The following is a 16997-nucleotide window of genomic DNA, read 5'->3' as shown; positions in this document are numbered from 1 at the left end:
ACGATTACATCAACGATTACGTGAAACGATATATATTCGTTGTTAATTCGAAGATTGAACACAATTGTCAATTATCCTAATTGCATTGACTTAATCTAATTAGTATCGCATCCGCGATAATTGTTAGTTGCACTATAATAATACGATCGTACGATTATTGATATATATATTTATTTAAAAAAAAAAAAACAATCGAATACATGTATCGATCTCTAAAAATCGATAAACGATCATAGTACTTACGATTTCGGAGATAGACGCATTAATAATGGCGAATGGGAGAGAGTGAAAGAAAAAAAAAAAAAAAAAGAAAATAAAAAAATGATTGCACCTAAAAAAATATATATAACAAAATTATATATAATATATACATATATATATATATATATATTTCTTTTCTTCATTATTATAGATTTATTTTATCATTACATATTATCATTATATAAAAGATCGATTTCTATCGATTACCGGCAAGACCATTTATTGTTCAACGTAACAAACGTAAGAAACGTAAGGAACATGTAAAAAGAAAATTTCTCGTTCGCTTTGAGAAAAATTTTTCACTAAGCTTCGTCACGCTAAGGCTTACGATCTTATGTTAAAAAATGTATACGAGTTGTGAGGAAGGAAAAGAGGGGGAAGTAATCAGTCTATTATGATCGGTGGGATTTCCTTACGGCTTACGTATTACGTATTACGTATTACACATTACGTCTTTATGTCGATAAGTGCGTGAAGAAGACGTTTAACATCGACATTATTAAAACACGTTTGGTCGTAGTAATATATTAAGAAGAGGTGGGGGTAAGAGATCCGCCATTAATTTCTTTTTTTTTTCCTCTTCTTTTTTTTTTCTTCCTTAAGACTAAGTATTTATTTGCTTAGTTACTTAGTTACTCAATTACAATAGAATCTCGCGATATCTTAATGTAAATTTATTGTCTCGTTGTTGTTAACTCCTTATCAATGCGAGTAGTTGTCAATGATGAATGGCAATTCGAACGTTTAGAATGGCTGATGGGATTCGAAGTTAATGCACATTCTTTTCCATTTTGTCTTTTTTTTTTTTTTTTCCTTTCTTGTCTCATTTTTCGTTTCGCTTCTTCTCTCTTTTCTTTTCTTTTTTTTTTTTTTGTTTATTTTTACGACTAACGACACGTTGATAATAAAAATCTAACAATGGTTGTTCAACTGATAACGTAAGCGACGGTCTAATCGGACTTGAAGTTAGGTGTATGTAAAAAGGATTTAATTAAAAAAAAATAAATAAATAAATAAAAATAAGGGGAAAAAAGAAAATGAAAAAAAAAAGAAAACACGTAAAGAGCTGACGCGTATTTTCAACCGTTTAGAAGATACGGCACGTATCTTGGAACACCCTGTATATATACATATATATACGTGTATATTTTTTATTTTTTATTTTTTATGTTTGTCGGCACCCGTTCGATTTAATTCTTAAGCAACAACGAAATTGCGGAAATGTGCGATAAAAGGCATAAAAGATTAGAAAACAGCGGTAACCGAGTTTTAACAAAGTAGTGAACGAAAGAGACAGACAGACAGACAGAGAGAGAAAAAAGAGAGTATATATGAGAGAGAGAAAGAGAGAGAGAGAAAGAGAGAAAGATGAGAAATACCGAGCTATCGGCTTGAATGTTCCATATTACAGTTCCAGTCTGTTAAAGGGGTCCATATCCGATCTTCCATGGCAGCTAATATTTTGTCCATCGTTCGTGACTCGGCCGACGAATGATAGAGCGATAGTATTGACCAGGTCTAATATCGATAAGAGAGAGAGAGGGGTGGGGGGAGGGAATCAATGTAAAAGATATGAAAAAACATATGCTCTAGTAAAGATTTCAAACAGGATAAATATTAGAGATGATAAAATAATAATGATAATAATATTAATAATTTACTAATGACATTAATAATTTTTTATGTACACACATATATATATATATACATAGAGATATTTTTACGTAGTTGATTTATTTGTTAGTTTTTAAGGTGGACGATTTCACTACGTTAAATATTTCGTCGATATTTTTTAAATTAATGTTCAACAGGTATCTTATAACGAGGTATATAACAATGGATAGGTAAAATATAATTGATGCAAATCCGATCGAATCTTTACACTTTAATTATTTGTAACGATTGAAATATTCATAGGGTATGTCTGCTAATCGTTTATTTGATAAAATATCTAATATTATTAATTAATAAAAATAGGGATCAAAATAAGAATTGCTTTTGTATTCGCATTCGAAGTGCATCGATATCGTATATATATATACTTGTAGGTAAATGTTCATCAAAAAAAAAAACGATCCAACAAATATAAAACTTTACATTAGCTGTGTTTAACGGGACACCCGTTAGATAGAATCGAGCCTCCGAAGGAGGGCCCCGCTCGACAGAGTTGAAACCGACTAACCGACCAACCGACCGACAGACCGACCAACGCAAGGTCAGACGGTGGCCTCCAACTTCCGGTGGTAGTATCCCCGGACGTAACATACGCGTACCGTATTCTTTCTCTCTCTCTTTCTTTCTCTCTCTCTCACTATTTATTTTTTTTTCTTCTCTTTTTCGTTCATATCATTGTTTCTTATCTCTTTTCGTACGTTATCTTTTCGTCCTTATCTTTTCATTTATCTCTTTCTCTCTCTTTCTCTTTGTAAGGTGCTTCTTTTCTACGACGATTCAAGCTGAGAATCCGGTTGGCACAATAGCGTCGTTAATAATGGGAAGCGTTTACGGAAACGTTCGCATCGCTTGGAAATTGCGGAAGAGAAAGAGAGAGAGAGAGAGAGAGATTAGCTTCCGGATTAAGGGAACAGGTCGGTGTGAAAGGTCGAATTTAAAAGGAAGAATAAGAAAAACAAGAATTTTATTCTAATCGAATGCAATTATTGTATATCGTTAGTGATAAGATAAACAACTAGTTGACTTTGATAGTTAGACGAATGTCATTGTTAACAAATTTTTTTACAACTGTGCTAAGTGATACCGATGAATATCGTAAATTTAATCATTTTATTTTATTTGTTACAACAACGAAAAGGAATTGTTATACCGATTATTCAATTTTCTATCGATAAGTTTTTATATCGAAATATTTATCTGTCTTAACAATTTTATTTTATTTCTTTTTCTTTCTTTTTTTTCTTTTCGTAAGCATAGGAGCGTAATCAAGTCAGTTGTTTCTCGACGATGATTCGTAAAAATAAACTCGCAATTGGACAAGGTCGTGATCTTATTTAAATCTATTATAATACAAAAAAAAACACACACACACAAAATAAAAAAAGGAAATAACAATGAATGGGGAAAAAATTCCATTGCGTACGTACATATATAAACAAAAGCTTTCCATCTATATTCATCGACGCGACGCGATACGCTTTTAATTACTGTCATAGAAAGAGAGAAAGAGATAGACAGACAGATAACCGTTATCTTCTTAAACGATTACAAACGAATTTTTTCAAACATCCTTATCATTATCCGTTATCTGTTATCTATTATCTAACAATGCTAATTTTACATTTCAGTTTTAATACATAACAATGCTAATTTTACATTTTTCTTTATCCAACAACGTTCTAACATCTTCGACGAAGAAAATACGTCGCAGAGACGATTTGAAATCGAACATTAGAAGGAATAAAGGAACTTAGATAATAATTTTTGTATTTAAACATGATTAAATTATCGTCGTTATCGAGCGCGTAGAGTATACAGCGACTTCGTTAAATTTTCTCTGTTGAGACGGGACGACGAGAATGACGGTGAGAGGGTAGAGAGAGGGGGGGGGGGGGAAAGGGGAGAGCTTTCACCGAGATTTCAAGCGAGAGGGTAAGAGAGAGGGGGAGTGGGAGGAAAGGTTTTAAGGCATCGTCCGTGGATTAATTAATTATTCGAATTCTCTCATTCTTTCGTGGAAATATCCAGGGAGAATTAAACTGTGTGTGCGTCTATCTACACCAGCTTATATTCGCACATATAAACGTATGTACGTACGTACGTATGTATGTATGTATATATATATGTATGTATGTAGGAGAAGACGTAATTATCAGCGTAGGTATATAGCCGTGTTCTTTTCTTTCGAAACATTTTTCATGGTAAAGGAGAAATTTCACCACTCGCGACTGAACTACTACTACTACTACTACTACTACAATTACTACTACTACTACTGTTACTATTACTACTGTTACTACTATTACTATTACTACTACTCATTGCTCGTTTCTCTCTTTATCTTTCTTTTTCTTTTCTTTCTTGTTGTATTCGGACCGTCGGCCTATTTTCCATCCGTTCATATAAGTCGGACGAAGAAAAGAGATAGAGAGATTAAAGAGAGAGAAAGAGAGAGATAAAAAATAATGATTATGAGAACAGTCACGTTAATGTTTCTATCTCTAACTATCCATTTATTTATGTACCTGTCTCTCTACCTATCTGTCTCTTTCTCTTCGTCCCTTTCTCTTTCTTTCTTTTTTCTTTCTTTCTTTCTTTATTTTTTTAATTCTCTTCCTTCATCCTCTCTTTTTCTCATTCGATCAATTTTGACGTAGAAGGGTGGAGTTAACGCGAGCTTAGAAATATCAGCTGTCATTAGGATTCGCATTATCACTGCCGACGTATTTAATATATGCAATGTTAGCGATAGTAGTAGTGGTTGTTATAGCAGTGGTGGTGGTAGTGGTACTAGTGGTGTTAATGGTTGGTGGTAGTGGTGATGGTATAAAAAGGTATCCTCGACCTACTTTACTTACCCTTATACGGGCGACCACTTAAAATTTTATATTTTCGAATATGCGTTTATCTAGCCACTTTTTTTATACGCATTAACAATTACACGAATTCGATTATATTTCGAGACCTAGATTTATACATTTCATAATCTCTCTCTCACTCTCTTTTTTTTTTTTGATTTTTTTCTATCATATATGTGTCAGCATACACACACACACACACGTGTATTCCTACGTCATTTTCTTTCTATTTCCCTTTTCTTCTTTCTTGCTTCTTTTCTTTCCTTTTTTTTCTTATTCCTTATTCCAAATCTTCAAAAAAAAGGAAAGAAAAATTATTGAAATTTGTTGAATATTCGAGAACGGAAACGAGAACGTTGAAACCAACCCCTTCGATGTCGCGTGGCACTTGTACTCGAATGAAGGAGAGAAACAACATCTGGAGAAAGAGAGAGAGAAGAAGAGTAAATGGGAAAGAATATTTCGTATATATACATACATACATACATACGTACGTACGTACGTACGTACATACATATATATATATATATTTTACACAACACCTGGCATTCGTTCTTCCATCCTCCGATCGTTCAAGCATCTCCGTCGGTGGAAGTTAAAAAAAGAAAAAAAAAAGGAAAAAGGGGGTCACATCCACCAGCATCCATGATTCTTTTTTTTCTTCCCTCTGCTCCTCGTTGAATCATTCTCTCTCTCTCTCTCTCTCTCTCTCGTTCTCTCTCTATCTATCTATCTACCTCTATATCTCTCTATCTCTCTTTCTATTTCTCTCTTTCAATTCTACTCCCTCGACTCTCTACTACACCAACTGCTGTTGCTGCTACTACTTGCTGCTGCTGATGGTTGCTGCTGCTGCTGCTGCTGTTGGGTGCACCTTCTCTCCACGCGGCCTATTTTCGTAAAAATACATGAGACTCGCGCATCAAAAGCCTAGTGCGCGCGAGCGCAGGAGCTGTTTTCGTACGTTGGAAGAAGACATAAAAAAGCTGCAAGCGAATGAGAGAGAAAGAGAAAGGAAAAGAGAAAAAGAGAGAAAGAGAGATTGAACAACGAGGTGGGAGAAAGAGAGAGACGGAGAGATCTTTTGTCGAGAAATTCTCTCTCTCTCTCTCACACACACACACACACACACACACACACACATATACATACACACACAGCATACGTAGATACAAATGCGTTCGTACATACAAAACACGTACGTACGTACGTATATACGGATACTTGTTAGCTCGTTCTATCTTTATCTTTTTTTCTTTCTCTTTCTTTCTTTCTCTCTTTCTCTCTCTCTCTCTCTCTTTCTCTTGTTCACCCACTCGTTGTTCTCAGTGAAATGGGGTTCGCGTTTCAAGAAAGTCTCCTGTATCCCTCCCTTCTATGCGGTTCTTCCTTTGTACGTAAACACGAGGCTCCCTTGTGTATCCTGCGTTCGTTCGTGTATATCTCTCGTGACTCTCCTTAGTCTCAGCATCCACCCACTCTTGCGTACATTGGTTGCGTACCTCTATGCGTGTATGTGTTATATGCACGCGTGTGCGTGTATTCGGTGTGCGTGAGAGAGAGAAAGAGGACGTATGGGAAACGCAGTGACGTAGCATCTACTTTTGTCGAGTAGCGGAGTACGAAAAAATCGATTTCTTTCTTTTTTTCCCCTTTCTTTTTTTTTCTTGTTTTGTTCCGTTCCGTTTCGTTTTTTTTTCTTCTTTCTCGAATTATTTACGGATCATTCGAACGTGCTTGCATTTCTTTCCTTCTCTTTCCTATTTGTTTTACTTTTCTTTTCTTTTCTTTTCTTTTTTTTTTAATTATTATTATTATTATTATTATTAATTTGCAATAGATTCTCTTTATCGTGTCGTACGAGAAGAATTTCGATAAAAATTTTCTTGGAAGATCTGTCGCGATATTTACAGAAAAATTCAAGAGCCGACGTCCGAGGGAATATTTTTGGGTTTACTCCGTACGATTAGAATTTTTCTTTTTCTATCATCATCATCATCAACATCATCATGAATTTTTTTTTTAATGATACAAACATGATCAAACAAATTTTTAAAAAATCGTCAGACACATCTACACTCACGTGTATACACTTATGCGTATCAATAAAACGAGGAGGAAGAGATAACATTTAAACAATTTTTAATAATATCGTGTAACGATCGTCGTAAGATTTTCGACGACATTGTAGAAAATATCGTAGAAACCGTGATATTACGTGCGTCGAGCATTTCACACTTATTGTATATTGCACATCTTCCTCTCTCTCTCTCTCTCTCTCTCTCTCCTTCTTCTATACGTGAGCACGTGGAATGAATAAAAACAAAACTAATGACACACTGAGAGATTCGGGACAGTAACGGTGCCTCCTCTCTCAGCACCACTGGCGAATAACTGTCAGCCTTGCTAGCTGGATATAAAGAAAGAAGAACCGCACGAATCCTCTCTTTCTCTCTCTCTCTCTTTCTCTCTTTTTCTTCTATACATATATATACGAACATACACACAGAGAGAAGAAACACGCGTATACGTACTCTCCGGTATTATATACTTGGAAACAGGCTCGAAAGGTGCATTCACATAGGAGCATGGCGAGTCGTTACCGGTCGAGTACGATGACGACGCTAAGAGTATTCGAGAGAGACAATAGAAACGAGTTTCTATGGAGGAGACGATGTTACTCCAACGTTAAACTAAAAAAAGAAAAAGAAAAAGAAAAACTGTCACTGTCAACGACACAATACCGCTCACTCACCCGCACCAGTCTTCTTCTTCTTTTTCTTCTTCTTTTTCTTTTTCTTTTTCTTTTTCTTTTTCTTTTTCTTTTTCTTCTCTAGCTATTTCTTTCTTTCTTTCTTTCTTTTTTATATTTTGCTTAAATATTTTTCTCCCTCTCTTTCTTCCATTTCATCAATGATTACGATAGGATACTCTGTATGCAACTATATCTATGTATATCTATTGTATGGGTTTCGTTCTACGAGATAATGTATACGATTTTATGATATCTTTATATATAGAGAGATGTAAATATTTATTTGCGTGTTGTTGAAATTAAATGGAATAGCCTTGTGTAATAGAATGTTTTTAATTAAGGATTCTGTTACAAAGGATTACGTAGAGAACGATTCGATGAAATTATAATTATCGATATTAAATTTGATTTTACATTGGAGATAAACGTAGGACGTGTTGTTATTGGGATATCATTTAAGTGGACGAATAAATACGTGTTAAAAACGGTACACCCTATATAACATCTTATTATATAAAAATATCATAGAAGATAATAATATTTTCTATTCTTAAGAATGACTTTTACAAAATTACAACGACTCAAAGTTTTTACTTGGATTTAATATCCAATGAAACACAGTACCTACAGTATTTATATATCGCTATGTAGATATATAGTGAATTAAATAGAAGTTTGAAGTAAATAGGACGTCCTATATAAAAAGTACGATTTCATTCGCGAATATAAAGGAAAATAATAATACTACGTCGTCCTGAAAAAAATTTTCTCCAAATTTTAATAATGGAAAATTTTCATTCCGATTTTAACGAAAAACAATACGTACTAATCGGATATCGTTTGTATATAGTACGAGTATGGATCAAAAAAAGACACCGAGTATACAAACATCTTATAAAATTAATGACGACGACGATAACGATGATACGATATTTCCTCGTTGAAACGATGATTATTAAAACGATTAAAATATTTCATTTCGATTTAATATGTAATCAAACGGAATATACATGTATATGTATTCATGTCTCACATATGTATATAATGAATTAAATAAAAGTTGAAGGTATATAGGACACCCTATATAAGAGGTACGATCTCATTCACAAATATAAAGAAAAATAATAATACTTCTTTGCTGCCCTGATAAAGATTTTCTCGAAATTGGAACATCGGAAAAATTTAAATCTGATTTAACGATTATAATCGGATATCATTTATGTAGAAGTGGAATATAAGTACGAGTTCGAGTTAAATAAGATATCCTATGTATACATATATACGTAGTAAGGTATTATTTAAAAGAAATTATATCGTATAATTGTAGAGAAAACTTGTCGCCATTAGAACGATCTTTAATCTTGATTTTGATCAGAATAGTTAGCTGCTTATTTAGATATTATCTTTTTCTTTTATTTCTATTTTTTGTTTCCTTTTCTTTTTTCTTGAAATGATGTTCTTCAAAAATTCATAGCATTGTGGATCCTCGATGACTAAGAGAAAATGAGAGTTTTAATGTCGCTCGTCGTTGGGTGAAAGGGAAAGGCCTCTTTCTTTGGCACCAACATTGTCTTTGGTTACTCGATCGTAAAACGCGTCACCGGTGCTCATCGAGTAAAATCGTAAAGTTGAAGGACCTTTCGTCGAGAATTTTTAATTTCTCTCGAGTTCGGCCATATTGTTTTGAAACAGATCTGTCTCTTTGAAACATTTATTTACTTACATTTATATATACGTATGTACGTATCGCAAGGATAAATTATTCTTTTTTAAAAATATTTTTTTTTTTGGGGTTTTTGGTTCTAACTGGGTTATCGAAATCGATCGCTCGTCAACAAATCGTTCGTTGATTTTTTTTATCATTTTTTTGTAAAAGAAATTTTTTTGGATAAATGAAGATCTGTTTTTAGTGTGTTGGTATGTATGAAATTATATAGAATTATATGAAAATATATATTTGAAACGAAATTCTCTTGATGTAAGACCATAAAGAATAAATTTTACTTTTACGGATGTATATCTACGTGCGTGTGATTCTACGTACGGGTGTGTGTGTGTGTGTGTGTGTGTATTTTATCTCGTAGTAAAGTATTAATTAAAAATTTTTTTAATGTTGACTTTTAAATTAAAACAGTATTATTATTTTCGATTTTTTACGGATATAGAAAATGATTACAATTAAAAAAAAATTATAATAATATTCTTACAATCGCACAAATCTTTGTAATTAATTTGCCGATCGATTAAAATGTCGACAATTTTTTTTATTAAAACAAAATTATTATTTTTGAACGTATAAAAACAGTTTGAAAATATAAACAGAAAAGGTAATAAGTGCTATTATAATTATACAAATCTTTTTAATTAATGTAGCCATTGATCACAATGTGTCCGTATGTCTCTCTATATGTGTGCGTGTGTGTGTGTGTTCGTTGATCATTTAATTAAAATGAAATAATTAATTTCGAATATTTATTAAACAAAAGTGTAACTAACTTTTTTTTTTTTTTTTTATAATTCAACAAATCTTTTTTAATGAATATGCTCGTTTATTAATATGTCTATGTTCGAATGAAAATCATTACTTTCGAATGTTTCGAATATTTAATCAGCTTTCTTATTTATTCGTAATTAAACAAATTCTTTAAATTAGGGATTAGAAGAATTAGAAATGAAACAAAATTATTATTAACAAATACATAAATACGATAGTATAATTATTTCCTCGTAATCAAAGAAATCTTATTAATTAAATAGTCCATTAGATATCGATTCTATCTATCATTAAATAGGAAAAATAATTTTTCTTTTCAATTTTCATCCGAGTGCAGTTTTCTTTTTTTTAATTTTCTCTCTCTCTCTCTCTCTCTCTCTCTCTCTCTCTCTCTCTCTTGCTTTTTTTTCTCCAGAAAAAAAGATAATTCCTTGAGATTTGGCGAAGTCGAACTTGAAAAAAATAAAACAAAAAAAAAAAAAAAGAATAAGGAAATGAAAAAAAAAAAGAAAACAGATTTTAATAATCGCATCGCTTTAGTCTCAGATATATACCATATAGATATATACCACCTATATAACGCAACCCGAGAGTGGGTTATTTATAGATAGGTGCCGGCCAAGCGATCGATAATGAAGCGCGCTTGAAATTAAACTTTCTTGCTATCGGCGATGCGAGCTGGCAAAAAAATTCTATTCTAGCTACGTCATTCTGGGATAGTTAGACGAAAAAGAGAAGGGTGGGAAAGGGTAGAGGAGGAGGAGAAGAAGAAGAAAGGTTAGTATATTGATGTTGGCGAGTAGTAGGTAGATAGCAAGGGGGTGGGAAGAGGGGGAGAGAAGCGAGATGTTCGATATCTCGTCGATATTATACATCGATCTACCTATGTATTAAAAGTGTATCGAGTTATAAAAAAAAAAGAAAGGAAACAAAAATTATAATAATAAAAATAAAAATTAAATTACAAAAATGACGACGATGATAATGATGGTAACGATGATGATGATGATGATGATGATGATGATGATGATGATGATGATGATGATGATGATAATGATGATAATTTAAGGGTTATTTAATAGAAAAGATCGATACAGGTTATTAGAAATTTTTTCAAACGTCACGTTCAACAAATGCATAGGTAAAGTAAGTTTGCATTCTAAAGAACGTTCGTATAAAAACGAAATAAATACATCTCTCTCTCTCTCTCTCTCTCTCTCTCTCTCTCTCTCTCTCTCTCTCTCTCTCTCTCTCTCTCTCTCTCTCCCTCTTTTTGTTTCTCGTTCTCTCTCTTTCTTTATTTCGTGTTCTCATTCGTATGTAACACTATCGAACGAAAAGATGGCTGTGAAAGATACGTAGGTATCGTAAGGGAAGAAGGTTCTATCTCTCTTTTTCTTTTTCTTTCTCTTGTTTAAATATTTTTTAAGAAAATTTTGGGAGACAGAGAGAGAGAGAAAGAAAGAAAGAGAGAGAGAGATAGAAAGAGAGAGAGAGAGATAATATGAATTTGTATTTATTTTATTTTTGTATTCGATATATACATACCATGTATGCGTTTTAGACGAATAGATAGTTATTCATAGAAAAATATATGACGAATAAAAAATAGAGAGAGAGAGAGAGAGAGAGAGAGAGAGAATTTATTACCATTCAACCGGAGGCTAGTGACATCAAAGAAAAGTGAAGTAATGAAAAAGTATGATTAATATTATAGTCATGTATGTACCATCTATATGAAAGGATGATATATATATATATAGTGAATGAAAAGAAAAAAAAAGTTAATGAAATGTATGTAATGTAGATCAATGAGAATAAGATTGGATTATTAAATAAGATGAAATGACGTCATTAAATTAAATAAAAAATTTATTTTAAATATACATACATATGGTATATATATATATATATATATATGAGATATAATGAAATATACTATAAAATAGTATAATTAAATTAAAAAGCATTAATTATATACGTATATACATATATACAAAATACTATAATCTATTCTATATTACCATTATATATATATATATATATAATATAATTTTTATAATATAAATATTTTGCTTGTACAAATAATGATAAATAATTTATTCATAAAAGAACTTGTTTGTAAGAAGAAAAAAGAAAAAAAATGAAAGAAATTTATGAGTTTTATCTAAGTGAAATTTGATTTCTCTTTCTCTCTCGTTATATTTTTAATAAAATGCCGTAGTGTTTTTATTCCATGCTATTGTGAAATAGGAAAGCTCTCATTCTCTCTCTCTCTCTCTCTCTCTCTCGCTCTCTCTCTCTGTCTCTCTATCTATCTATCTATCTATCTATATATCTATCTTTCTATATATCTATCTATCTATCCATCTATCTATCTCTCTTAGTATAAACAAGCGTACGAACGCGTAGAGACGCGGAAATTTTAGAGTTGAGCAAGCGTGACGACGTCGATCTTACTTACGTAACTTGACATTTATTTATTTTTATATTATTCTTTTCTGCTTTTTCTTTTCCACCCGATAAAATAAATGACGATGGAAAAAGAAGAAAAAAAGAAAACAAGAAAAAAACGAAACAAGAAAGATAACCAATCGTCAACCATCGAACGGATTTGTCGATCTCCGTTTGTCAGAGTCGTCTAAAGATTACAAAGGTGTAGAGAAGACCGTACCTCTGTTATCCGACATTTTTTCTGCTTCTCTATTACCCTCCCTCTCGCCTCATTCATTCAAACTCCTTTCGAACGATCAATCGATCGGATCGACGAGAAAAACGACGATGATTACGTAATCCTGGAAAGAACGAAATAAAGGAAGAATCGAGATGTAGAAAAGAAATAAAGGGATATAAGTATAATAAAGAAATGAAAGAAAATGCAAAAAAAAAAATAATGGAGAAAAAGAAAAGAAAAGAAAACGAAAAAGAAGAAACAAGCGTGGAAGACAATTTCTAAATAATCTCTCGTGCGAAACCGGAGGGATAATCGCGCGCCACGAGTTTCGAACGTGTAGCGCTGCAACTTTTAGCGCGTTCAGAGAGAGAGAAAGAGAGAGAGAGACAGACAGACAGAAAAAGAGAGAGACAGAGAGAGAGAGAGAGCTTTAGTTTTGAGTGGGGGTTTTAGAGAGAGTGGTAGATACAGAGAGACGATACTCTTTACTTACTCTTACTGTCGCGTTTCGTCTCAGGAAGGAGAAGGATTGCGGTAGGTCGGTTAATCAAAATGGCCGCGCGTTTTTCGTTGCCATAGCAACAACAGATCGGGCGGGTACTCCCGATAACACTAGGAGGCGGAGCATTCGACTACGTCGGCCATTATGCTTTTAGACGCCGAGAGCTAGCACCATCTATCGGTGATCTTTATAAACTCCCACCCCGTGAGTTTTACCACTCCTAACTCTCAATCAACGTTTTATTCGAGCGGACACGCTCGTACCGTACGGACATGCCTGGGTTACTCCGTTGTTTCTGGTTCGTTCTTTATTTATTGCTTTTTTATTCTTCCCGAGTGTTCGAACCATTTAAAAGGGATATTATGTAAATCTATCTAAGATGTAAAAAGGGGAAAAAGATCGAATAAAATTATAATCGTATTAATTATGCAGTATTAATGATAATATCGTAATGTTGCAATTAATGTTTCATATTCGTTGTTTTTTCAGACTTGTGTTTTTAAAGGGATATTATTTAGAGAAAAAAGTATAACGATATTAATTATACTATAAATGTTAACCCAAAAAGTGACATCATGATGTTATGATTAACATTGTAGTAATTGATATTATTATAATTATGTAATGTTATCAAAATCATGTAATATCGTAAATTAATAATTATATTATAATACTGTAATAAATCTTTCAATAACACTTATCATATAATCAATGATTATTATTATTATTATCATCATATTTATTCATAATTTATAAAGTTATAAATAATATAATCGGACATAATTTTTCTCCCTTATATATACATATATCGTATTGCATTGTCATTGTTACGTTAATAAATAATAAAACTTATTATTATTTCCTCCGAGTGAATTACGTTTGTATATCTTTATTTATTTTCTATCGAACGAAGATAGACGTCGGTTGTCATACGAAGTACAGTTCTATTTATTTGTCGATTAACGAAAAGGGAGGTTTTGTTAATGTTACAAAAAGCGAAATGTACCTAGTACGTTACGTACGTTATGTTTATATGTTAAAGTGATCAATCAACGTTTTACCCATCGAGAGAAATTATTTACATTACGCTCGCGTCCAACCTTGGCAAATGTTGATTTATCAATTAATTGTCGCATACCAGTTATATGCTACGCCAAACGAACTGGATAATATTGCCGGTCGGGAAGAGCTGCGGGTGGACATTTTTTTTTTTTTTTTAAGAGACGAGTAGGGGTAGTTTTGGGAAAAAAGATTTAATATTTTCGATTCGAAACGTGTCGTACATCCAACGATGAATTTCATCGATCGACGCTTTTTATTATCGTACCGTCAAATAGATAAAAATGATTCTCGTAAAAACGAGTGCGATCTTTGGAATGAAAAAGAAAAAAAAAAAAAGAGAGAAAGAAAAAGGGAAAGAGAAAATGTCTCGACAATTTTATTCGGATAAATAAACGTTTAATCGTTAGACTCGTGTTAACGAGCAGATAGATAGACGTTAAAAGCAATTATTTTCATCGGCGAAGGTTGATAATGTTTAGTAAGGAAGAAATAGAGTATGAAGGGGAAATTATTGGACAAGATTGTGGTAAAGATTAAATAAGACAGTTCTATCGGCTCGTTCGTCTTATTAAGCGTCGAATCGTATCTTAGCTGATAGAATCTTTATGATAAATCGAGCGTAATTATTCATATTTTTCCACCTTTCGCTCATTAAAACTCTTTCTTATTCGAAGTTATGGATAATGAATAATAATTGCTTGATTTCTTACGATCGATTCTCGAGTCTCGACGTTTATTATAATAATTATACGATATAATAATTGATATGCGTTAATGACTGTTCAGATATATGTTATATATTATATTGTACATTATAAATATAATATGAACATAATATAATTTATTATGTATTTATAATATTGTATATTATAAATATAATATAAATATATTTCTAATAATTTATTTCTATATAATTTAACAAATTTATTTATTTAATAATAATAATAATAATAATAATAATAATAATAATAATAATAATTTATCCGTTTTTATCTTAAATTTATAGATCCTTGTGGAGTACGACGACGTTGAGTGGCAAAGGCGAGAGTGGTTATCCCCGCATAGGGATGCCGTGTTCTCCTTTTTTCTCGTTGAAAAAGGGCTCTATTGGGCTGAACGTGCAGATCCCAGACACGCGAGTCTCGTACCTATCGATCATCACAATAACGCTAACAATAATCATCATCATAATCATCATCATCATCATCACCATCATCGTATCAACGGCAAACCGCTCAGAGGTTCAACCGCTACTGCCAACACAGTTGCTTGGCCCGCTCTTGTGAGTAAATTAAGATAATTTTTTTCTTTTTTTATTTCTACTCGAACAATAGAAACGATTTTTTTTTTTTTACCAAAAGAATTTTCCTTTTTCTTTTTCTTTTTTTTTTTTTTTTTGTAATTGCAATAGCGAAGGTATGTCTGGCTGGATACATCGTTATCATTCGTTTTGTTTTATCTTTTTCTTTTTCTTAATCGTTGTTTTTTTTTCTGTAATTTTTGATTTTTCGTTTTATGGTTTGATCGTTTCATCTTTCAGACTTTTTATCCTCTCGTGGCACGCGCCGAACTTCCGGAAGACGCAATGCCGATAGAATTCATGCAAGATCGAAGATTGGACTTCGTCGATTACGCCAAATTGAAACCGTTCACCGTGAGTGTTTCTGGATTTTTTTTTTTATTTCGTTTTTAATAAATCGGAGCTATAGAAAGTAGACATGGTTTTTAGTTCGTTCGACTGTAATTAAAAAAAAAAATTAATTGTCGTTTAATATTTAAGGTTTTAAGTATATTATAAATTATACTTATTACCTATGATAGATGTAATTACTATACATACCTAAATGATATAATATAAATTATACGTACCAGTATTAAAAAAAAAAATATATATATATATGCAATATATTAAAAAACAAAATAGAAAACAAAACAAAACAAAACACGTATTAAATTATACAAAATTAATCGAACGATTTACTCGAAATCAACAATTCTTTCCAAATCTTTTAAACACACACACACGTTCAAAATATATATACATACATACATACATATGTATATAAATTGGACATAGTCATTTGATTTTCCTCGATGGAATAATTTTCGTGTACCTACTCGACGAAGAAAGGGATAGAGAAGCAAGAACGATTAAGAGGCACGCGAGAGAAGGTGTTTCATAGTCGACTGCTGTTGCTACTGCTGCTTCTGCTACTACACTATACTACTACTACCACTACTACTACTACTACTACTACTACTACTACTGTTGCTGCTGATGCTGATGCTGATGCCGGTGCTGTGACCGACCACTTCCGCTTTACGGCTGGAAACTTACTTCGTTAGAAGGGTTGAAACTTAGTTAGAAACAAGTTTTGGAGCCATTGGCCCATCCGACACCCCTTGGGCTACGGACGCGAGCCCGGACACACACACACACATTTATACATACACATATAGAACCAGGACGCAACCTAGAATAATCTTTGAAGAGCACAGTTATCTCAAAGTTCGAAACTGGACTTGGTATTTGCTCTTTAAGACGTTCCCTCTCGTTTCCTTGAACATTGAACCCTTTTTAGCGGTAATTTTCATCGTAATTTTATCGAACGAGACGCATCCTTTTTCTTTTCCTTTCATTTTTGGTTTTACCTTTTTTGTTTCTTTTTATTTTGTGGATGGCGTAGTGGTTTGGATTTTTTTTCCTTTTTGTTTCT

The 16997-nt window shown here is 32.5% G+C and overlaps 1 protein-coding gene across 5 annotated transcripts in view; it reads left to right on the top strand.

Moving 5' to 3' along the window:
* The window catches only part of LOC127071960 (uncharacterized), a 269111-nt gene that overhangs the window by 42147 nt on the left and 209967 nt on the right, over nucleotides 1-16997 (top strand). For all 5 annotated transcript variants that reach the window (XM_051011837.1, XM_051011839.1, XM_051011838.1 and 2 more), the window contains exons 3-4: nucleotides 15287-15562; nucleotides 15821-15934. In XM_051011837.1, the coding sequence (XP_050867794.1) occupies nucleotides 15287-15562; nucleotides 15821-15934 (390 nt within the window). The remainder of the gene's footprint in view (nucleotides 1-15286; nucleotides 15563-15820; nucleotides 15935-16997) is intronic.

This window comes from Vespula vulgaris, chromosome 24 (genome assembly GCF_905475345.1).
Source record: "Vespula vulgaris chromosome 24, iyVesVulg1.1, whole genome shotgun sequence".
Lineage (NCBI taxonomy): Eukaryota > Metazoa > Arthropoda > Insecta > Hymenoptera > Vespidae > Vespula > Vespula vulgaris.
This window is presented reverse-complemented; position numbering and strand designations above follow the sequence as displayed.